This window comes from Zalophus californianus, chromosome 4, assembly GCF_009762305.2.
Source record: "Zalophus californianus isolate mZalCal1 chromosome 4, mZalCal1.pri.v2, whole genome shotgun sequence".
In the NCBI taxonomy this organism is placed as follows: Eukaryota; Metazoa; Chordata; class Mammalia; order Carnivora; family Otariidae; genus Zalophus; species Zalophus californianus.
Window position 1 is genome coordinate 159,852,593 of NC_045598.1, and position 24,979 is coordinate 159,877,571.

Genomic DNA, 24,979 nt, shown 5'->3' on the forward strand with positions numbered 1-24,979 from the left:
TGCCCAGTGTTAGATGTAAGTTGATTTAAAGAAAAGTGATATGTCTGACACACCAGAGCTTGTGGAGTAAGTTTTATATCCACTAGATCTGTCATCTGTGTAAAATGCACTAGTTCAGTACTTAACACAGGACATTTTAAAGGGAGATGTCTTAAATGCTTTTGATGATGGTAAACTCTTGGAATACTCCAGCACTGACTAAATTGACATATTGACTTAAAAAAACCTCAAACCTATAATCATTCTAAATTCATATTGGGACTCAGTTAATGGAGCAGTGTGAGTCATTGACACTTAATCATTTCTCTGTGACTGTGGCAGGTAATTCTTTTTCATCTGTTAGAAAATTTTACACACATTCAGCTAGGATTTTTCTATAATACTCTCTGCCTGCCCTGCTTTTATCTAAAAAATAAAGAGAAAGTATTAGCCATGAAATAATGAGAAAGTAATCACAATAAAAAAAATCTGGCTCATCTGGTGAAGATTTTATTACTCAAAACTCTTGGAAATATCTACTGGGGTCTCATCCTCTGTGCTACCACAAATGTGTATTTGATTAAGATTGAAATCTGCAATGAAAGTGCTGACATTTGTATTTGGTAACCCTAGTTTCTTTTTCAGTTGCATTGTAATGCCCCAGCAGGGGCCCCCTCTGTAGGAGAATTTACATGGTTATTTATTTATTTATTTATATTTGGTGGGGGAGTTTGTCTTTATTGGATCAGACATATGTAGGTGTGTTTTACCTTCTCACTATGAAATACACACATTTTAATATTTGCCTTTTGTGGCCCCATTTTTCCCCCAGGAAAAAATACGTGTGTATTGCCCAGGAAAACTCTTTTATAGGATTAGTTAGTACTTTTAACTGAGTTCAGATGTCTTGGCTCATCTCTGACTTTTGTCCATATGACTCTTGTCTTATTGTTATTGCCTGCTAGAAATTTGCTGGTAATTGTTCTTAGGCAATAGCCACCAAAATTTCATAGAGAGACTCCCAGAAATTGGCATTTATTGTTTGCTGAGTTCCATTTTGCAAAACTGTAGTAAAATATAATTTTGTACGAACATCAGGTTTTACATTTATTAAAAGCAAACATTTTTCTTCAAATGTGTTTTTGAGGTTTACTGCTGAGATAATAAATCCATATATGGAGCATTCCTTTAAACATATTCCAACACACTTATAAACAAATCAATCAAGAATGTAATTCAAATTGATATAATAAAAAATATGGAGAGAAATATGCTGTTGCCAAGATCGCAAAATTTTTGCTTAGTAATGAACAAATGTCAGAAGACTGCAGCCTACCTGTTTTAGCTTCAGTCAGACCTTAATATGAAATCCAAAATCCTTTAAATCACAGTATGGACCATAAGAATATAGTTCACTTAAATTAATTTTATTCAAGTTGTTTTAAATCATGATTTCATCTTTATTTATTTATGAGTGTTGTGTATGCATGCGTATGTGTGTATAAATTATATGATACATCTTGGAACTCATTATAGAATGCCACTTAGAAATCTTTTTCAAAAATGGTTGGAATTGATCTTTTTTCTCCAAGCAATTTCATTGCCATTAGTTTGCTTCATCATCTTATATGGCAAAGAATCAACCGATGCAGGTTTTAAATCTTTGGCTAGAAAATGAACAGATATTTTTAAAGTATGTAGTGTCCTGTTTTCTTTGACAACTATAATTTTGCCCAGGAGGTGATTACCAGAATAACTACTTGTTAATTACTACTTTTGCTTTGAGCTAATATTTATCCTCATGAAAAATGTTATTATTTCTTGTGGTCTTTATTGATGACTAGTCAGTATGGGACATCCTAAGTCAGTAAAAGAAAAGTGTACATTTAATATAAAATATATTTATTTTAGTTTGTCCCCATTCTGTGACCCAAATCTTTGTGTTGTGTGGTTTTGCTTTTTTTTTTATTCTATGTTGTGAGCAGTACATTAACAAAATGCTAGATTCTGCTTATGTTTATAGGGTTTTTCCCTTCAAACTTATATGATGTTTTGCTTCTAACATGTAAGAAAGATGAAAACACACAATGAACCTATCCTTATCTTAAAAATTGCTATTTCCCTTAATCAACTGAATGTATGATAGGAATTATGAACAATCTTCGGAATTTTCCCTCTGCATAGTTGATTCTTGAATAGCAAGTAGAATCTTATTCTACATTTTGTATTGTGTTAGAAAGTTATTAGCCCTGTGTATAAATGAAATAAAGCAGTATTTTGGTTTGGACTCCAGCAATATCCTTCAAGTTAAATAGAACAGTATGTGGTAGAAAAAAAATTGTTCTTCCTCTAAAACTCTGACCTTGTTCCCTGTCTTAGAGTGACTTGCAATTTCAAATCATCGTCTGAATAACAAAGCAGTATATTTGTTGTCTGTGACATTGTGGAATGAATGCTAAATATGAGCTTTTATTTGCTTACTGTGACAAAGCCCAGTGACCCAAGAATTGCAAGTGACTACTAATATCTAGCTATTGACTGTAGTGCTCCAAAGATTTTTATGATGCAAATTCACATCTTGTGTAGACTACTTACATGAGCTCCTGAGAAATTGCCAAAACCATAAGTACAGTCATCAAGGAGAAACACAGTAGATACTATACAGGAAGTGCTACATTGCAGATGTCAGTCTTTTTCCTGCATATTTAAAGAACCTCTGTAGAGAAGAAGTCATATTTAAATAGTAGAATGTTTCCTTCTAGCTAAAAATCTCTGCAGCTGAATTGTCATTTTTAAGCGATAGAAAGTGTGTAGTGTTTCCTCCTTAGTTAATGCAGAATGAAATACTTGTGTGTGTAACAAAATTGCTGTACCATCTCAAATTCTGTTCTAAACACTGGCGATCTGTCAGTGAACAAGGCAGGCCAGCTTCCAGCTCTCACATCGTTCGTTAATGAAGAGGTGTGAGGGGCTACCGATAATTCACAAGAGAATATGTCAATGATAAATGGTCTGAAGAAAATACAAATCAACTAGGGTGATGGGGAAGTTGACAACTTTCGGTTGGGCCATCAAGGAATGTCTTTCTGTAAAGAGACTGTTGGGGCCTGGATGACAAGGAGCCAGGCAGGTGACTTTCTAGAGAAGGGGCATTTATGAAAAGGGAACTTCCAGTACAAAAGCTTTGAGGCTCATGCAGTTTCTAGGAACAGAAAGGAGAGCATGGACAGAGCAGAGAGAGTTAGGAGGAGCAGAGATGAGGCCAATGAAGTAGGCAGGGGATGTGGGATCCTGCAGGATATGGTAGGTAGTTTAAATCTACTCTCAGCGAAGATGAGAAGACATTGGATGGGGCTGACTTGATCTGAATTATGTTCTTAAAGGAACACTTTGCTCTTCGCGTAGAAGATGGATTTGTGAGAGGAAAGAGTGGAAGCAATAGGAGGAGACCATGGTAGCCTCCAAAGAAGGAATAATGGCAGGCCAGCCTAGTATGATAGCTAGAGTACTCTTCTCAGGACTCTCTAAATCACTCTTGTTCTGAAATCCCTCTTACCTCTGGGAAATCAAAATATTTATCTGACCACTTCCTGCTTCCATGCAAAAAGGGAAGGAAGAATACTTCCTCCACAGCTGTTTCCCATCCCACAGCTTGAGACTCTCAGTACCCTTTCCTCCACATGGAGATCATTTTGAACCATCCAGGTGGTTTTGATCAAATTGTGTATATGTAGAATATTATTCTTAAGCTCCAACACAACTCCGCAGACACAAAGATTAACTTCAACTGACTAAGGAAATATCATCTCCTAGGAGGTTAAGACAATATTTATAAATTCATAATCTACAGTACTTTGGGGTTAAGCTATGACTTGCAGGATATGATTTACTGACCAATAACAAAGATGTCATCAAGCTGGATTATCATTCTGGAAATGTTTCCTTATACAAGAGTCTTAGGTGCTGAAGCATCATTTTTGAAAAACTGTGCTTTGGGAAATCAATTTGGGGGGTTCATATCAGGCAGTACAGGCAGGGCCAGCTTCATGGGTGTGCAACATGTGCAGCTACACAGGGCCTATGTTTCAAAGGGCCCCACACTTGGTTTAACGCTCTGCTGTCACTGTCTTGAATTCTTAATATTTTTTTTTTAACAGGGGCCTTGCATTTTCATCTTGCACAGGGCACCACAAATTATGTAGCCAATCCTGAATGCAGGGCTTGGAAAATTATATGAAAGTCTGTTCCTTTGCAATAAGGCATAGAGAGGAGGCAGGGATGGAATGGATTTGAATAAAAGGATTCTTTTTTTTTAAATTATTATTATGTTATATTAATCACCATAGATTACATCATTAGTTTTTGATGTAGTGTTCCATGATTCATTGTTTGCGTATAACACCCAGTGCTCCATGCAGAACGTGCCCTCCTTAATACCCATCATCAGGCTAACCCATCCGCCCACCCACCTCCCCTCTAGAACCCTCAGGTTGTTTCTCAGAGTCCATAGTCTCTCATGGTTCGTCTCCCCCTCCGATTTCAACGTCACTCGGCATCAGGGAAATCCAAATCAAAACCTCAATGAGATACCACCTCACACCAATCAGAATGGCTAAAATTAACAAGTCAGGAAACGACAGATGTTGGCAGGGATGCAGAGAAAGGGGAACCCTCCTACACTGTTGGTGGGAATGCAAGCTGGTGCAGCCTCTTTAGAAAACAGTATGGAGGTTCCTCAAAAAGTTGAAAATAGAGCTACCATACGATCCAGCAATTGCACTACTGGGTATTTACCCCAAAGATACAAATGTAAATCATTTGTATCTTTGGTAAACCATACAAATGGATCCAAAGGGGTACGTGCACCCCAGTGTTTATAGCAGCAATGTCCACAATAGCCAAACTGTGGAAAGAGCCAAGATGTCCATCGACAGATGAATGGATAAAGAAGATGTGGTGTGTGTGTGTGTGTGTGTGTGTGTGTGTGTGTGTGTGTGTGTATCATGGAATATTATGCAGCCATCAAAAGGAATGAAATCTTGCCATTTGCAACAACGTGGATGGAACTGGAGGGTATTATGCTGAGCGAAATAAGTCAATCAGAGAAAGACATGTATCATATGATCTCACTGATATGAGGAATTCTTAATCTCAGGAAACAAACTGAGGGTTGCTGGAGTGGTGGAGGGATGGGTGGCTGGGTGATAGACATTGGGGAGGGTATGTGCTATGGTGAGCGCTGTGATTTGTGTAAGACTGTTGAATCACAGACCTGTACCTCTGAAACAAATAATACATTAGATGTTTAAAAAAAGAAGAAGAAGAAGAAGATAGCAGGAGGGGAAGAATGAAGGGGGGGAAATTGAATAAAAGGATTCTTAATGAAGTAAATTCACTGACTGTAGAATTATAGATCATTCAGTCTAGTGGTTCTCAAGTGCCTATGTGCAGTCCATGCCTACCTGATTTTTCCCTATCCATGGCAAAATAAGAGCATGAATGATGATGTCCTCACTGTTTGTAGCGCTAACTCTACTCAACTCAAAGAGTTCTGCTCTTTATTATAAAATTAGATAAATTTTGCCATTTTTGTTCTAATGTATCTTTTTTTTTAGATTTTATTTATTTACTCAATTGACACAGAGAGAAAGAGAGAGAGAGTGAGAGAGGGGACACAGCAGGGGAGTGGGAAAGGGAGAAGCAGGCCTCCCTCCAACCAGGGAGCCCACTGTGGGGCTCAGTCCTAGGACCCTGGGATCATGACCTGAGCCGAAGGCATTCACCTAACCAACTGAGCCACCCAGGTGCCCCTAATGTATCTTTTTGGGGGTAACATTTTGTTAATAGAAGCTTTTTCTGTAAAATAAAACTTGACCACCTCATTTCAGCCCAGAGCTTTTGACAAACAAAACAAATTCCCCCATCCCATCCCTGCCTTCTGCTTTACTTTTACCTCTTTTTTTTTTTTTGTAATCCCAACCTCTATTCTCTTATTCTAATTGTTCTCAATATCAATGACTTGCAGTTCACAAATACTTGAACCTAATTTCTTACAGTTAAGTAAAACGTAGTCAGAAGTTAATACACATGAATATTAGAATTTCTTATAGGCATATTCAAAGTTGGAGAAGAATTGCCTTCTTGTAACCAGAGTATGTATTATTTTCCATAATTCTGTTTTTTAAGTCCATTCCTTTTTAAAAGAAAAAGATGTATTTATTTATTATGTCCATGAATCTCAAGACCCTGAGATCATGACCTGAGCTGAAATCAAGAGTTGGACGCTTAAACCAACTAAGCCACCAGGTGCCCCAAATCCATCCCTTTTTGTGTTCTAAATGGATATAAAAATGGATAGCAACCATTTTCTTTTCATCTTTGCATCCCCAGCACTTAGCATAGTGCATCAAATTCAGTGAGCTTTCAAGGGATATATAGAAAGTAATAGAAAAAAATATATAAATGACTTTTAACTAGAAATGTTGCTGAGATAGAGGGATGTCTCTATTCTGTCACCACCTTTTTTGGCAGTTCCAACTTTTCCTTAGCCAGAGAGAATGACCTCAAGAAAGGTGAATAAAGGTGCATTAGATTTGTAACAGGAAGTTAAAATTAGACAGTTGTTCTGTTTCAGCTGGAACTGAGCAACTATCTTTTATTCCATTTCAGAATGAAGTGTGAGACCACCAAATCAAGATTTGAAAAGCTGATGATCAGGATCTGATTTTGTGACTCTTAGCTGACAACCCCCCTCCAGCCAATACAACAGTTGGGGAATTAGGATAGGATTTTCACAGAGATCTGCTGGTGTTTGGGGAATCCTGTCATATCCCAGGCCCCCAGCAAGAAGTGAGAGAGGCCTTTACCTCACCTTACCTTACCACACCCTAAAGTATGGGACTTTAGTGAGACAAGCCAGAGAACTTAGGGTCAACAACGGGTTAGACTTTGACTGGACCCTGAGAAATCAGAAAGAATAGGGATGATAGCTGTCTGGAGAATCGATGGGGGGATGTGGAGAGCTGCCATGTCATGGGTGTGCCGAGACCCACAGGGCAAAGGTGGCTTGCTTCTTGTTGCAAGATGTGGCCATACAAAAGAGATCTGTCCTGAAGGAGTCTCTGTCTTATCCAAGAGGGCTGCCTGGGGGCGGGAGGTAACCCCAGCAGAAAGAGCATAACCCACGTACACAGTGGCTGGTGAAGGAGACATCAGGGGCCAGTGGAAAGAGTTACATTTACACAGAGAGAGGAAATAGCAGGTGAGAGATGACCAGTGAGGAGTGGACTACAAAGAACCCATTCAGTATGCTACCTGACAAGAGAATGAGTCACCTTTAAACACCCAACAAAATGCAGAGTGCTGATGCTAGCAAGAAGATCCCTGGAGTCTAGTATAGTGCCTCGAACATACAGGGAATCACCAGCTATTTGGTGAACACAAAGATGTGGAACCTTGTTAGGCAAATATCGCAGGAATGTTGACCAGCAGTGCACAGATGAGAATGATGAGGTTCAGGTGAGGTGTCCTATGTCAGGTTTTATTTCTAGTAATGGCAGAATCTAGTCCAGAACACTGCTCTGAAAAGGAACTCAGAACAACACTGGACTGCCCTTATCATATTTGTGATAGAAACCACGTAAGGAAGAAGGCTTCAAAGCAGTCCTTCTTGTGATGTTTGTATATACCAGTTTGTATTTACCAGGAAACATTTCCATTTTTCCTTAGGTAAAGTCAAGCCTTTAATGGTGGTTACATTAAATGTAGCCTGTGTAATTCCTTCCTGACAAGATACAGGGCACTGGTGGCTTAAATATGAATAAGACAATCCTTGACCTCAAGTAGTTTTTGCCATACAGATTAAAGTCAGTCACTTGTCATTTACTTGACATATTACATGAATCAGAAATATTAGTTCCATTACTGCTGCTGTGCTGTTCAGTGGTTGAACTTGGGTTTCCTAAAAATTTGAAAGTTCTTGAGGTGCCTGCCTGGCTCAGTCAGTAGAGATTCTTGATCTCAGGGTTGTGAGTTCAAGCCCCACGTTGGGCCTAACTTAGGCTCTATACATCCCGCCCCTCTTGGGACAGTTGTATGCCTTTATTTTGTATCCAGCAGCAATAAAACTTTAAAATAATCTTGACTGAACCTAAAAAAATCATGTATGGGGTCGATGTTTTTTAAACTGTTACGTGGGAAGCTTTCCTATTAGGCCATTTGGATTTTATTAAGTGCTAAGGAAAGAGGGGCTTCAATACCGTTCCATAAATATTTTATATACCGCTTCAGTTTTAAACACCAATCCTGGTGTTTGGGTTGAAGTTTTTTAGAAAGTTAAAGTGAATGTCAGTTCTGGCGTTTTCTATAGGAATGGAAAAGCCATCATAAATACTGTTTTTTAAATATTTCTGTGAAGAGTAAATATGTGGAAAGATCAAATTTGTTTGGGCTTCTACAACCTTATAACCTAATATTTCTGGCAGTCTTCACACTTTCCCTTTTCCTTAACTTTCTACTTGTAGTTTTGAGTCTTTGCTTTCCTGTGCCCTAAACAGGGTCCTGAAACATTCTGTGGTGAAGGATGCCCTTAGCTGCATAGCCACGAGCTGGCAGGAAGTGTTAGCTGGTCCAGGCTCTGTTAGCAAATGGATTCTGCAAGGAACTAATTTTTATGCTAGCATGAAGGGCAAGCTAAGCTCAATGTTTATGCTTCAGAACCATCTAAGTAAAGCACTAGCTTGAGATTTAGTAAAGAGTAAAGTTTAGTTATATCACAATAGCTTACAATTAAGAAAGTAGAACAACTTTTGGTCTCTTATCAAATTGTTTTTTTCAAAGAAGCCCTATTTTGTGTTCCCCCCCCAACCCCCTCACCCCCACCCGCCATGGTCGGTAGCAGATGAGCAGCCTGGCTGCCATGCAGGGGACCCCACCCTTGCCCAGGGGTACTTGCCTGCACCTCACAGCAGCTGCCCAGGACCTAAGCATCACTCAGCCATCCTCCACAATGTGTCTTCCTCAGGGCTCGACCCAGTGTCACTGTAGCACACCTGTGTGTCACTAACCTTTCTTTCTCTTCTATGAAAAAAACCACTCTAAACTGTAGAATTAATCACTGTATGTTATACAAGCATTTGTGGACATGTAAAGTAAAAGTTACATAATGCTTCCATTAAAAAAAAAAAAGACTTGAAAGCCCTCCAATCTTAAATATAGATTACTACTTTTTGCCATCACCAGATTTTATTTTTTTATTCTTTAATGAATTGACTGAATAACTTTTAAATAAGAAGTTATGTAGGAATTTCTATTGGTCCTTAATAAGATTAGAAATGAACATATATGTAGTTGTTTCCCCCCCCCCGCCTTTTTTTCTGGCTTTATTAATGTGTAATATTTTCCTTCTCTGCATCCAATCTCTATTTGATTTTTCCCTTAATGTAATTTACCACCTGCAGAAGTATGAGGCCTGGAAAATGCAATAGTGAAATGCCCATTAGCATAAACCAGTGGAGCAACACATGTTTAGAAGGGTCTTCTAGCCTAAGATTATTTCTGAGACTATGTATTCAACCATAATTTTTAGCTTTCAAAATTGGTTCAGGTCATAGATTAGGAGACGGTGCTCTTTTCACATAACTGTTAGGAATTTTGCGTGTTTTTTTGCCCTTGGCTCTGGTGTTTTCTAACAAAAGACATGACTGTAATTTCTTAAGAAAGATTTGGGACATTGTGATTGAGCCAAACTAAAAATGAAAGAAAATGGAAAAAGTAAACATAAACTCATTACTTGTAGGTCTTCTGAATAAAGACATGTGTGGAATCTATGTGAAGAGATCATGTGTTCACTTATTCGTCCATGTAGTAAATATTTTTGCTGTACACAAGATGTGCAAAGCACCGTGCTCCGTGCATAAAGGGATTGTGCTTTCAGCCCCACCAGAGTGAATAGTGAAGTGAGAGAGACAGAACAAAGTGAACATGAACAAATATATTATTAGACCTTGTGAGAAGCAGATAAGCAGAGTGCTAAGGAATAATTTGGAACTGAGTGGGGATGGGGAACAGGAAATGAGAGCAACCTACTTAACATCATGGGTGATGGTTTTTCTAAGGAGACTGAAAAATGAGAAGGAACCAGCAACTCCTATAGCATTCCAGCTGAAAAGATTAATATGTGCAAGGGCCTTGAGGATGGAAAGAGCTTGACATGTTTGGGAACTTTGAAGGACACCAAAATGACTACAGCATGAGCAAGAAATAGGTTAGGCCAAGATGATGAGTGGCCCAAGGTGAAGTAGGAGAAAGACACATGCAGGACCTGATGGGCCATAGAAAGAAGCTAAGAAATTCATCCAGCCACATTGGGAAGCCATTCAATTATTTGAAGGAAAATGATCTATTTCTTTTATGCTTGAACATTCTTATTCGGGCTGCTATACGAAGAATAGGTAGTAGGAGAGGGAAGTCTTACTGGGAGACCAATATGGAGACTTTGGCAATAACCCAGAAGAGGGATGACTAAAGAGCTGGTGGTGGAGATGGAGAGAAGTAGAGAGATTTAATACAGAACTTGAAGGCAGAATAAAGAGAACTTGGGGGCGCCTGAGTGGCTCAGTTGTTATGCGTCTGCCTTCAGCTCAGGTCATGGTCCCAGGGTCCTGGGATAGAGCCCCACATCAGGCTCCCTGCTCAGCGGGAAGCCTGCTTCTCCCTCTCCCACTCCCCCTGCTTGTGTTCCCTCTCTTGCTGTGTCTCTCTCTGTCAAATAAATAAATAAGATCTTCAAAAAAAAAAAAAGAGAGAGAACCTGTTGATGAATTAGAAGTGGAGAGTGTTGCAAAAGAAGGGATCAACTCTAACTTCCAAGTTTCTGGCCTAAGGAACTGAGTGGGGGTGGTGGTGCCATTTACAGAGATAGAGAAGGTGAGAAGGAAGGTTGGGGTGAGTTTAGGAATCGAGAATTTGTTTAGGGATATGTTCACTTTAAGATGTGCCACAGGTAATGGATAATTACCTCCAAGAAGCTAGTGGTATATTTAAATTTGCAATTCTGGGGAAGGTTTGGGCTAGAGGTAAAAATATGAGAGTTTTCAGGGGCACCTAGGTGGCTCAGTCAGGTAAGCATCTGCCTTCGGCTTGGGTCATGATCTTGGGGTCCTGGGATCAAGCCCCACATTGGGCTCCCTGCTCAGAGGGGAGTCTGCTTCTCCCTCTCCCTTTGCCCCTCCCCCATCCCATTCATGCTCATGTTCTCTCTTTCTCAAGTAAATAAAAAAAATATGGAGTTTTCGTCATATAAATATTTCTTCTCAAGGGAATGGATGAGAACACCTAAGGAGATCATGAAAATAGAGCAGAGGGAGGCCCAACTCCATTAGGCCTCTGGATAATCCAAAATTTAGGGTTGAATAGGAAAAAAAGAGACTCTTCAAGGAATAGTGGAAAAAGAAATACTAGAAGAATTCTATGTCAGGAAATCTGAGCTAGAATGTTTCAAGATAGAGGGACCATAAAAAAAAAACGAGTATGTATATGTACCAGAATGCATCATGCTGAATATTTATATGGATAGTGTTGTATTATCCTTTTAAAAACCCTTTGAGGTAAGTCCAATTATTAAACCCATTTTACCCATTTTAGAGAGAGATTAAGTAGTTTGCCCAAGATTCCATAATAAGCAGCCGAGTTCGAGAGCCAGGCATGCTAACTCCAGAGTCCATGGCCTTAATCTCTGTGCTGTCCACCTCCACAAACAGGTCCTGCAGCTAAAAGGTTAAGAGGAATGAAAACCAAAGCGTCACTTTGAGTTTGACCACATGACCTAAATGTGTCATTTTCTGAAAGTGGCGGGTGCAAAGCACAGTGAATGGCAGATGATGCTGAGCTCTGTAAAGGGGAGAAGAGAAAGCAAGAAATGGGATGGTACCTTTGGAAAGAAAAGGACTTGAAGGGACATGTCATGTTAGCCCCTGGTTAAATGCTGGTAGGAATGGTTTAGCAAAGTGGGCAAGATCAATGACCAGAATGGGAAGCAGGTAACCCGGGGAGTATAGCCTTGAGAAAATGACCTAGGAGGAACAATTCCTCCCTTTCCTGCATCCCTTCCTTTGGGCAGAAAAAAGACATTTCCTTGTTTTCTGAAGGATTTAAAAGAGAGCTTTGGCTGCCGATACCTATGCCTCCCCAAAGGAAGAAGAGGGATGTCTCAGGCTGTGGCCCAGCCTCCTCTGCCTCCTGTCGTTGGGACGTGCTGCCCACGGGTCAGCCTCACCAGGGCACTGCGTTTCCAAGCGGCCTGCTTGTGATGGGGTCCCTGACACCTGTACTTGTTCCTCAGTTGGTTCGGGACTCACAGAGGGAAGAGAGTGGTTAGAACATTAAAATCTGAAGTGTAGAGAGAGGATGCGGTTGGAATCAGAAAACACATGGAGAGAGGCTTTAACAAGAAAAGGACCGCATTCTCTTCTGTAATAGGAAAAAAAAAAGATTTAAAATAGTGGGGAAAGATAGACCAAACATGAGAGACTATGGACTCTGAAAAACAAACTGAGGGTTCTAGAGGGGAGGGGGGGTGGGGGGATGGGTTAGCCTGGTGATGGGTATTAAAGAGGGCACATTCTGCATAGAGCACTGGGTGTTATGCACAAACAATGAATCATGGAACAGTACATCAAAAACTAATGATGTAATGTATGGTGATTAACATAACAATAAAAACTTAAACAATAGTGACCATTAAAAAACAAAAAAATAAAAAATAAAATAGTGGGGAAAGATAAATGTAGGTTTATTGAGTTGCCATTGGGAAGAAGACAGTGATTTCTTTAATTTTGAATATTATATGTTTATCTGAAGAAAGTCTAAAATCCAACTCCGTTGTACTAAGGGCCCTACATAGCCTTCATGTATTAAATTACTATCATCTGAACAGAAGAAACCTGTAACAGATACCCCAGTGATTTTCAAATTGGGGAAGAGGACATAGCAGGCCCTATCCAGGGTGGCTGATCGGAATCTAAATAGTTTCCCAAAAAATCTAAAAAAATCATTTTCAATCACTAATACAATCAACAATGCAATCTTGCCTTTAAAAACCATAAAGCATCATTTTCATTTGAAAACATTTAAGATGACTTATGGATTTTTTTATATCTATCAAAGGATGATCTAAATTTAAAGAAGTAAAGAGGGCTCCTGGGTGGCACAGTCATTTAAGCATCCAACTCTTGGTTTCTGCTCAGGTCGTGATCCCAGGGTCATGAGATCAAGCCTTGGAGCTCCATGATCAGCGCAGAATCTGCTAAAGTTTCTTTCTCCCACTGCCCCTTGCCCTCCATGTGTTTGCTCATGCTCTCTCTCTCTCTCAAATAAATAAATCTTAAAAAAAAAAAAGAGTTAAAGAAGCAATGGATTAACCAGAGTGATGTTTTCCATCAAGATCCTGAATTAATATGTAAACACAAGGCCTGCATTTTTCTGTAAATTCATTTCCTGATTCTTGAATCTTCTGGGGAAATTAAGATGGGAGATTGTTGTGCTACATGCTACATTGGCATTTTAACTATAAACCATTGGGCTTTGGCCCAGATGATCATTACCTACAGAAGCTATCTTGATTAAGTTCAGAGTTGCCTTATGTTGTACATAAGCAAAACTACATTTTAATCAGCTAGTCCATATGTTTTATACTGATAGTGTGTAATAGGCCCTGTCGAAAATAGATTCCTTTAATCAGCAATGTTGGATAGAAGCCGAAGTCTTAAGATAGTCTTATTTATTCTGATTTCTTCTTCCTAAAATGAATAAACAGAATGCATTCAGTGTGGCAATAGCATGTTACAAATCACTTCATCAAAGGTAATAAAATTAAATTTCATCTCTGTGAGTTATTATAGAGGACTGTTTAACATTTATAAGAATTTGACTTCCAAATCCTTCGAGCCCTAATCTTTGGATTTGCATAATGTGTTTGTACTTTCGGGATTTTCCAGTTGAAAGGCTTTGAAGTTCCAAGGCAAAAACTGAAATAAATTGGAAATTTGTGTAATTTCAAGGTGAATGCTTGTAATATAGTAGTATAATTGGAAAGTACATGGAAGGGGAAACTCATGAAAATGTTACTACTATTAACTTAGTGCTTTGGAATTTCATAGTAGAAAGATAATATGCAAAATTCTTAATGAGTGCTCCAAAAACATTAAGTAGATATTTCTAATCAATAAAATTAAAATGTTTCATCTTTAGGTTGTTTAAAAGCAGTGGATCCTGAACTTGAACCCAATTCCAGAGTCCTTGCTCCTTCTTCTCCATGCCACCACTGAAAAGTTTTGTGTAAGAATATCAATTTATGAAAGTACAGAGTGTTTCCTTACCAATTACAAGACTGGATTTAGTGAATAAAGAATTGACATATTGTTCACACTGGTCATAGTATTGATAATGGAGATTTTGAAACTATTTCCTTTTTCTAAATTCAAAAACACATTCCCATAGTTGGGTGGGAAGAAGGCTATCTTAAGTGAATGAATTAAATTGATCATTGTATCTGCTCCCAAACTGTCCAAAGTCTTACTCTTTCAGTTTATTTTCATAGATTTTTTATATGTGAACTTGCTTGTCTTTTTGTATTATTTCTTGTGGTGTTTTCCCCCATCATGAGATCATTCGTTCATTCCATAATCTATTTACTTGTTGCCTACTCTATGCCAAGAACCATGCTAAATCCTAGGAATAAACTGATGAACAGACTAGGATTTCTGTGACTGTAGGGATTAAGTTGATCTGGTGGTAAGGACTCCTAATCAAAAGTGCTTCTTCCTGTCTCTCTTCTCTCGGCGGGTGTAAACATAGGGATATAAACAAACCAGCTGGCAAACTTGGAGGATTTGGATGCCTTTTTCATGAAAGGTCAATAAGAAATGTTCACCTTTTATGTTAGGACTTATTAAACTCTGGAGAGGCAGTTTGGTTTGGGATTTAATTTCTGGCATTTTTAGCATAGAATTAGGTATAAGAGCAATAAATTCATGTGTGCTTCTATATAACTCACGTTATAGACACTGGCCTTGCCCTTCGCAGAGTTGAACTTGGTTGCATTTAACAAGAGAATTTCTAGCAAACCATTCCTACATATCATTGCACCTGTGGCTTAATTCTTGAATTCTCTGTTCTCTGTATTTCCAAATAGGAAAGCATAAATTTCTTAGGATGAATACAGGGCTAGGAACGTCTTTTTATAACAAGGTACCCAGTTTTGGTGTCCATTGACTGTCTAATACCAATTTGCACTCCCAAAGGATACTTTCTGTTGAAACATTTTGCTTTGGTTTAGAATTATAAAAGAAGATTGTGTAATTCCTGATTCCACACTAATGAGATTTTCTGCTTCGTTCCTATGTTGGGGCCACCTAGAATAGTATGAGCACAGCACTTACAAAGCGGGCTGTGATTGGCATAGTCTATATCTTAATGGATTGTTTTTTTGTTTGTTTGGTTTAATGCATAGATTTCCAATCTGTCATTTTTTCTGGTTGGACTTCTGAATATGTTTGGGTTTTTTTGCTGAGTGTGTGGTTTGTTTTTAGCTGCTGATTTTTAGTCAGACTGTACAGGAGGGGTAACAAAAGGCCTTAATTTTGAAATGTGAAATTTTTTTAGGCATTTGCTCTCAAAAGCTCTTTTTGAGTGACTTGAGATTTTTGCAGAAGCCACAGTATCCAACTTGGAAAAATCTGCATTCTCAGCAGCTTTACTGCTTTAAAAAATATCCTTACACTAGCTCTTTTAGGAAGCAAGGAGCCAGCTTTGCTAACAGTAATGAGTTGTGCAAACCACAGATGGTCTTCTTGCTGAAAATTACTGGAAAGGACTAGAAAATGTTGGGTTTTAGGGGCACAGCCATTTACATACGTCCGTGTATGTATGTATACATGCACATTTGTTAGTATACAACAGATTAATGTGGCGAAGAGTGAATTTGTATAGCTAGTACCAGTCCTATAGATTTCTGGAATTTTGCAAAGTGCTTTCACATGAGTTAACACATTTTATGCCCACAAGAACTCTCTTGGGTAAAGTAGGCAGATAACATAACTACCACCATTGTGGGTAAGAAAATAAGAGGTCTAGAAAGTCCAGGTTCTTGCCAAAAGTCCCATGGCTGGGAAATGTCACAGCTGAAATTTATCTCTATCCCCTAATTCCAAAGCATGGCCTTTTGGTCAAAATGTACTGGTTGGATTCCAGCGTCCCTAGTTTTTAGCCCTGTCTCTTTCTCTAAACCTCAGCCGCCCCCTCTAAAAATAAGGAATATGATACTACCTCATAGGTTTATTGTGATCAGTAAATGAAATAATATATATATGGCCTGTGCCCTGTATATTATAAATGCTCAGTGACTATTGATGTTTGCTTGTGTTTTTGTTTAAAGCAAATAATAATACTATGTGCTAAGTATTTTAAGTGCTTTTATAAAGGTTAACTTAATCCTCATGTCAATTTTATGACACAGGTGTTATTAATACCTCCATTTTACATATGAGAGGGCCAAGGCAAGGAGAGATTAAGAAAATTTTTGAAGGTTACAAGTTAGTAAATATCAGATTAGGGATTCAATTCCAGGGAATCTGGCCCCATGTCCATAGTCTTAACCACTCTGCTATTATTCCAGAGGCACACAGTCAAATAGATGCACCTGTGGCTTTTATATTCTATTGTTTTACCACTTTAAATTCCTCTGACCTAGGGAATATTCTCATTATACTACAGTAGCTTTTCTCAACTGTTGCTACTGTACCCCAGGGCATCCTAAGCCTTTACTAGGTGTATAGTAGAACGTTCATTTTTGTCAGATAGCCACAGAACTCGGGAAATATACTGTTAGTTCTAATAAAGGTACAATTTGAATTCCATTTAATGGAAGATGTAATTCCAGTGAAGAACTCAAACTAAATGAAACCATTTTTTTCCTTATGCATTTAAATCATACCAGGATTTAGTTTAGGCTTAAGGTAGAATTCTATCATGTAGTATTTAGGCAAAATAACAAAACTATTAGAAGATGCAGAGCCTGGCAGACAAAGAAAGATGACAACCATTGCAACCTTTATCCTCTGCTCCTTCCCCCAAATCCACACTGCAGAAAAGGTGGGACCGCCCCCTTACAAAATGCATTGCAACCCCTGAGTAGTGCAGCAGCAAAGGATCCCAGGAAGCTGTTCTAACTTCCTCAGCATCCCTTAGAAGTTTGAAGAACAAAATTCTGTCCTCCCTTACATCCTTTTACAAAGAGATTGGAACTTCCATTTATTGAGAACATCCTCTGTAGGTGCTGTGCTAGGCACTTTCACCGAGGGTGTTTACTTAATCCACAGAACCTGTCTGGATATGTTTTATCTCCATTTTATAGATGAGAAAACCGAGTCTCAGAAAAGTGTCCAACATTGTTACCATGCTGAAAAAATGTGTGGGGACACATGTGGAGAAGAGAAGGAATAGTTCTTTTCTGTTCAAAAACAGAGGAAAAAGAAAGGGCAAAGATTATGAACCACTAGATAGTCTGCCTAGTGGCGCAGTGCCAAAAGGGATGGCTCCTTTTACTCATTTCCTTTTCTCCATCCAAGATGTCGGCACTCATTTTCCTTTGGAAATGCAAAGCACATTAAACAAAGATTCTTTTGGTGCCAATTAAGAGATTATTTTTGTCTCTCTTTGTAATGTTTCATTTAATATCAATGAGTATTTTATCTCATGTACACCTACATACTCCATTATGCTATTTACATTTGTTTAACACATTTAATTAAGAACATTGTTAAAAATTGAGAAAGACTTCCCTTCATGAAATTTGGAAATTGAAGGTAGCAGTTTGCACATTTCCTTGCCAATCACAGTAGTCAATTTTAGGATCTTTAAAGGGCTAATTCAGTTACGCACACAGTTCTGCTTTCTAAAAACGTGCACAGGGAAGTATTTTCTTAGGTAAGCCAGTGAAGCTACTCACAGTGTTCCAGACTCCAGCAACAACAATGAAAATATGACACCCTTCAAGTGTTGATTGGGAAGATTATCTGGTGAGGAAGGGCAAAAGGAGCAGGGAAAATGCCATAGGGCCATTTTCTGCTTGCCTTTGGCCTTTGGAGCCCACAACTACATCCTTTGCTCATTCCAAAGAGGCTATTTGAAAAGGACTTGTGGGGGCGCCTGGGTGGCTCAGTTGGTTAAGCGACTGCCTTCGGCTCAGGTCATGATCCTGGAGTCCCGGGATCGAGTCCCGCATCGGGCTCCCTGCTCGGCAGGGAGTCTGCTTCTCCCTCTGACCCTATCCCCTCTGATGTGCTCTCTCTCTCTCATTCTCTCTCTCTCAAATAAATAAATAAAATCTTTAAAAAAAAAAAAAAAAGAAAAGGACTTGTGGGATATGGAGACATTTTTAAGTGATGTAGAACTTCATCAGTTGTGGTATCTAGCACTGTCTCAAATCTAAGCTGTCATTGCTGACATGCTACAATATGAGACTTTAATTAGTAACTTTGATCAATTCTGAAACAGTTTCTGGTGATAAAAATAGTCTATGACTTTGAGATAAAAATTTGTCACACTTACATTTTTGGAAATAATCTTTTCTGAGAACTAGACAATAACTGGCTTTCTTCCTGTAAAATTTAGCACCTTTCCCTTAAATTCTGACTTCGCTGAGCTCCTCTCCCCCAAAAAGCTTGCTTTAGAGTAAAATTCAAATTTAATTTTGAAATAAAGTTTATGGGGTGAGCTATAGAAACGACATTAAAAATGTATTATAGTTTTTTATAGTGTAATTGATGTACAATGTTATATTAATTTTAGGTGCCTAACAATTCTATACATTACCCAGTGCTCACCATGATAAGTGAAGTCGCCATCTGTCATCATACAACATGACTACAACACAATTGACTATATTCCCTATGCTGTATTTTTCATCCCCTGGCTTATTTATAACTAGAATTTTGTACCTCTTAATCCCCTTTACCTATTTTACCCAAGAAAATTGATATTTTTGTTGGTGAAGAATGGTCAAATATCGGTGATTTCATAGAGTTTATAGGGTTCAATATGATATTTCTAGTGTAATCTAAGTCTTAGTGCATCTAAGTGTGCTTTTCTGGGAAGCCATGTTGGGACAAATTAACTTTGTTGCCTCAGTGAACTGCAAATTATTTCTTAACTTACTCTTATTAATTTTGATGCCTTTCTTAGTTGTGTATGGTACTACTGTAACATTCAGCTCCAGCCTACAAACTCTAGACTAGGACAAGAATGGTGTTATTGGGAAGACTAAGAAATTAAAAAAAGTAGATAACCCTGTGCAAAGTAAATCCGCATCTCCTCAACTATGTGGTACACTAGGTGATTTTTGCTTGCTACTCCTTGAAGGACATTGCATGCAGCTTGCTTAACTTGGAGATACAGCCTTCGTCAGACTTCAGCAGAGCCGCCAGAGTGAGTCTTTAAATTCTTTTAAAGGAAAGGATCCTTCCTTAGATTCACTCTACTTTGGTCATCTTTGGGAGGCTAAAGGCCAACATTAGCATTCTCTTTTTACTGTTGCTTTTTGTGGCAAGTAGCCATTTAGTAATTACATACAATCTTCATTGTAAATGAATGTTAAAAATTGGTCAATTTCTTTTTTTTTAAGATTTTATTTATTTATTTGACACAGAGAGGGAGAGACAGCTAGAGAGAGAACACAAGCAGGGGGAGCGGGAGAGGGAGAAGCAGGCTCCTGGCTGAGCAGGGAGCCTGATGCAGGGCTCGATTCCAGGACCCCGGGATCATGACCTGAGCCGAAGGCAGACGCTTAATGACGGAGCCACACAGGTGCCCCCAAAATTGGTCAGTTTCATATGGAGAGTATCACATATATCCAGAAAATCCGCAAAAATCATAGATTATTAGATTTTCACAAAGTAAGCACGTCCTGGTACCCAGAACCCAGAACAGGAAACAAAACATCGCTAGAATCCCACAAACCCCTTCATGTCTCCATTAACATAACTCCCAGTAGTTACCCTACCCACACTTTTTAATATCAGAGGTGGTTTTGCTTCTATTTGAACTTTATATTAATGGAATCATACAGTATGTGTTCTTTGGTACCGGGCTTCTTTTGCCCAGCCTCATTTTTGTGAAGACATGCCTTGCCGTTGCAAGTAGTTGTAGCTCATTCATTTCCATTGCTGTATAAAGTTTCATTGTACAAGTATTATCACAATTCATTTGCCCTTTTCTACTGTGAGTAGACATTTGGGTTGTGTTTGATATTAGGGTATTACAAATAGTGCCTCTATGAACATTCGTGACTGTGTCTCCGGGTGAACATATTGTGTAGGATATATCCTAGGAATAGAATTGGTGAGTAAAAAGATGCATGCCTTCAGCTAAGCAGATATTGCGAGACATTTGTCCAAAGTGGTCGTACCAATTTACACACCCACCATCAGGTGTTGGCGAACTCCGATAGCTCCTTATCACTGCAGTTAATATCATGTCTTTCACATTGATGCCATTCTGATGGGTGGGCTATGAGTACAACTCGGTCTTAATTTGTGTTTCTCATGACTAATGCTGTTGAGCACTTTTTAACGTATTTGTTGGCAATTTGAATAAAGCAGTTCAATTTTCATGAATACTAAATAGGTGATATGTGGGTATGGTTAAAATCATATGGGTGATGGTGAAATCGCTAAGATTTAGTAAACACTGCTTTCATTAATGAATCTTTTACTAATTGATACATTTATCCCTTTAAAAAAGCTTTTGGTCTAGTAAATTCAATTAAATATAAGCTTAAGAGTTAATTATGAATAACCCCCTGTGTGGAATGCTGTGAGACTACCAAGGTCCATGTCATGGGAAGCTGCCCAGAGGAGGCCATTTATTTTCAATATAACTATTCTTTATAAGACAACAGATTTATACAATATTAATGAAAGAAATATAACGAAAACAATTTTAATGGTTAGATAACAGTATTTCCATAGTTTAAATTTTTCTCAAAATTATAAAAGGAAAAAGGAAAAATATAGTATGATTACTCTGTTAACTCAGAGTGTGCTACAGATGGTGTGGCCTAGCAACAAGATACATATTTTTTAAAAAATTTATTTTGGAGGGGCGCCTGGGTGGCTCAGTTGGTTGAGCGACTGCCTTCGGCTCGGGTCATGATCCTGGAGTCCGGGGATCGAGTCCCGCATCGGGCTCCCTGCTCAGCGGGGAGTCTGCTTCTCCCTCGGACCCTCCCTCCTCTCATGTGCTCTCTCTCTCTCTCTCATTCTCGCTCTCTCAAATAAATAAATAAATAATTAAAATCTTTAAAAAAAATTTATTTTGGAGAGCTGGGGAGGGGCAAAGGGAGGAGAGGGAAACCCAAGCAGACTGCACACTGAGTGTGGAGCCCAACGCCAGGCTCAGTCTCACAACCCCAAGATCACGACCTGAGCCAAAACCAAGAGTCAGATGCTCAACCGACTGCGCCACCAGGCACCCCAGATACACATTTTTAAGTCTCGTGATCTTTGACAACTTCTTTGACTCTTGCCAGGGTATCTCTACGACTATATGTATGTTATTATTTGTAAACAGTGTCTTGAGGTTCAGCCCTGATTCACAGCCAAAAACATAGTAATTTCACCAGTTGCTGCATGAATAGTTTCTACTTGTAGATGCTCCACATCTGAAGGCCCTTGGAAGTCTCCTTGCCCAGCCCCATTCGCCCACTCAGCCTTCTTCTCCTGCCCCCCCCCCACCAACATCTGCCTTTATAGTCAATGAAAGGTAGTCAGCATTTTTGATAATCAGCAAAATGATCCAAACTCTAAATTTTTTACTGCAAATCTGTAATGCAACCCCTGCTTATATTCTAAAAACTATGCGATGCCAAGCCACTGTGCTCCTCCTGTAGGAGCATATTCTGGGAGTCCTTCATGCTCCCATTGTAAAGCTGAATCCATTTTAGGTCCTAAACCAGGAACCTTGAAATCCTCTTTCTTCTACTTCTTTTTTCTCCTCCCTTGTTATCAATCTGACATCAAGCCTTGACTATTCTTTCTTTAAATTTTTATCCTTTGGGTAACAGACCCCTATAAAATAAAAATAATTGGGTGACAGGAGCTTCATATTATTGTTGTTTTGTTGCTTTGCTGTCTCCAGAAGGTTAAATATGTCTAAGGTTTCAAAGCTTAAGTGATAGAGATGGTGTTTGAACCTAGATTTTCTAAATCCAATGTCAATGGTCTTAAAACACTATGCTATTACATAGTGCCTGAGGAGGCCATTTTTAAGCTGAGTCTAGAAACATGAGCAGGACCTGACAGTGGGGCAGAATATAGAAGAATTTACTGGAAAAGCCTAAATAAAGTCTGGAGGTATAAACATGTGCGAAACTTGAGAAATTGCAAATGTCAAGTGTGATTACTGTAACTGATAAAGAATTGACTACCAACCTGTTTTCTATGAGGAATCTAGACTTGAAAAATGACACCTAGTGTTAGCTTCTCAAAGTACCATGAACCAAGAGTAGACTGGGCTTAAGGTTCAGTTACAATTACAAATCTAAAGTTCTGTAGCTTGAAGTATTTGGATTTATCTCATATCATTTATCAGTAATTTTTACACCAAGAGACACATTCCCTATGCATGAGTGGAGAAAATGTTTTATGGATAGCTTTTTGATTTCCATGTGAGGTCTCATGTCAGCTCTCTAAAGTGTAGATGTGAGCAGTCCATGAGAATGTCTGGAGAAATAATGTGAACTCTATAATTTTTACAGCTAAGATGCTATTATAGATTAAATAAAAAGCCCTGGCAGCCTCTAGTTACCCAAATAATCATTTCATTATCTCTTTCTGGGTTGCAGTTATTTATTTCTAACTAGTGTTTTACTATAGCATTAAAGATACTCCTTTTGGAATTAAAAGCAGTAGCCAAATGCATTATCTTTGTCTGACACCACATTTTAGTTTGCTGTTAGAAAAGTAAAAGTCCTTTATCGCATTACATTCTAATACCTTTTACCAAAACCTTTTAAAATGATTCGGCATATTTTTCCCCAAATATTTGAAGTTTCACAAATATTTGAAGAATTTAAAATACCGTAGGGAATGTCTATAATTTCTGAATAAACCTTGTTCTATTTCAGGGCCAAATATTAATTCAATTGTTGAAAAAAATTATGCCGGAGATAAAGTTGAAACAAGTGTCCCCGAGTGAGTAATCAGCATGTGGTATTCTTTACCTGTAGGTTGAAGAAAAAGTCCCAGTCAGTGGATATTACCGCTCCTGGGTTCAGCCCTCTGGCTGCTGCAGGAAAGCCAACGCCACAAGCCAGTAAGGCCCCCACACCCAAGACGCCCATCATTGAAGAAGAGCAGAACAACACAACCAATACCCAGAAGCATCCTTCTCGGAGGAGTGAACTGAAGAGGTTCTACACCATTGGTGAGCACCAGACATTTTATGCATGTGAACAGGTGCGGTCTGTCTGAACAGCCCTGTGAATGCGTGGGTCTGCAGTTACATGCCCCCTTGCTTATAGGACATGCGTATCTTTCTGCTGATTGATGCGGTCATTTTCTCGTGCAGTTTGAACATGGAGATGGAAGAGCACTGAGAATCTTCCACAAAGTTAAGTTAGAGAGCAGGCTTGGGGACTGTCCATGTCCTGGCCTGAGGGGAGTTAGTCATATGTATCTTTGGTTCTCCAGTGTATGAGTTTATGTGCTACCACTTTCATTTTTGCCCCTCTCAGCCAACGCCACTTCTTGTTTATTTGTGTTTCTTCTTTCATGTTTCCTCCAGGCTTTCAAGTCTCTGACCATGTTCTGTCAGGTTGTTGAGACAGTGGTTGATGTGCCCCCGTAACTACCAAAGCCATTAAGAAAATAGAGGCTGAGGAGGCTGAGGGAGGACAGATTGCAGTGCAGGTGTGCATTGGCTTTGCACGTTACTTCGTTTTGGAGGGATTGAACCCCATGTAGAACCCATCAGCTAAGAAAATAGTAAACTGGGGGTGGAGTCGTGCCAGCACAATGCCCCTTTTTTTGCATAGGGGAGATAAGTCTACCCAGGAAGAGGAGATGGAGGCTTGACCTTGCTTATTATTTCATTTTAGAGAGATTTGGTCCTATCCAAAAGCCTTAAAAGTAGAGACTATGGCTTCATGGTTTACCAAAGTTACATCAAAGGGGTCACATTTTATTTGGTATCTACCACCTCAACCCAATATGGGTTGTTTGAAAATTTTGTCTCAGCTACTTTAGTGTTCTTATCTAGAGATCACACTCAAGAGGCCAGATTTCTAATTCTTACTCCCACATCAATTTTCTGTGTGACTTTGTCAAGACATGTTTTGTGTCTTTGGGTTAGGTTGTATCCTTCAAGCTTGAAGACATGCCTCCATGTAGGCCTAGCACTGTTTCAGGATATGGCGACTAAAATCACGCTTTCCCTTTCTGCCATTTTATGTCCTTCTCCTATATCTACTCTCTGGTCTCCTCTTTCCTGATGAAGATGTTCAAATCTTATTTTTCAAGAGAGAGCAGGCATGGTGTCTTTGAGGATATCAATAGTCAAGTAATAAGAATTGATATAAGACAGTGTAAACCGTCTTATTTTTAAAACTTACAATAACATGTTTCTAAAAATCAGTTAACTAGAAAAGCCCATAATGTTTACATAACTGACTGTTTTCCAGTGTCCTCTCCTTCCACCCTTTAACATGTCTACCACCTTCTATTGCTTTTCCAACTTACTAACTGGCTAAGAAGAAACGGTATTTTACCTTCAGAAAATAAAGTTTATCATATAAACTCAATGTTCTTTAAAGGTGAGAAAATGAGGGGGAAACAATGACAAGCTTGGCCACATAAATAAAGAGATAAGCCTAGAAAACAGAAGTCTAAATGGTGAGCTTGGGTTATAGAGAGAGGAAGTGTGAGTTATCGTAAATGTCCCTACCACG

At 38.9% G+C, this 24,979-nt stretch overlaps 1 protein-coding gene across 3 annotated transcripts in view; it reads left to right on the forward strand.

The window, feature by feature from the left end:
• OXR1 (oxidation resistance 1) overlaps positions 1 to 24,979 on the forward strand; it is a 455,727-nt gene that overhangs the window by 210,567 nt on the left and 220,181 nt on the right. For all 3 annotated transcript variants that reach the window (XM_027575402.2, XM_027575393.2, XM_027575417.1), the window contains exon 3: positions 23,261 to 23,457. In XM_027575402.2, the coding sequence (XP_027431203.1) occupies positions 23,261 to 23,457 (197 nt within the window). The remainder of the gene's footprint in view (positions 1 to 23,260; positions 23,458 to 24,979) is intronic.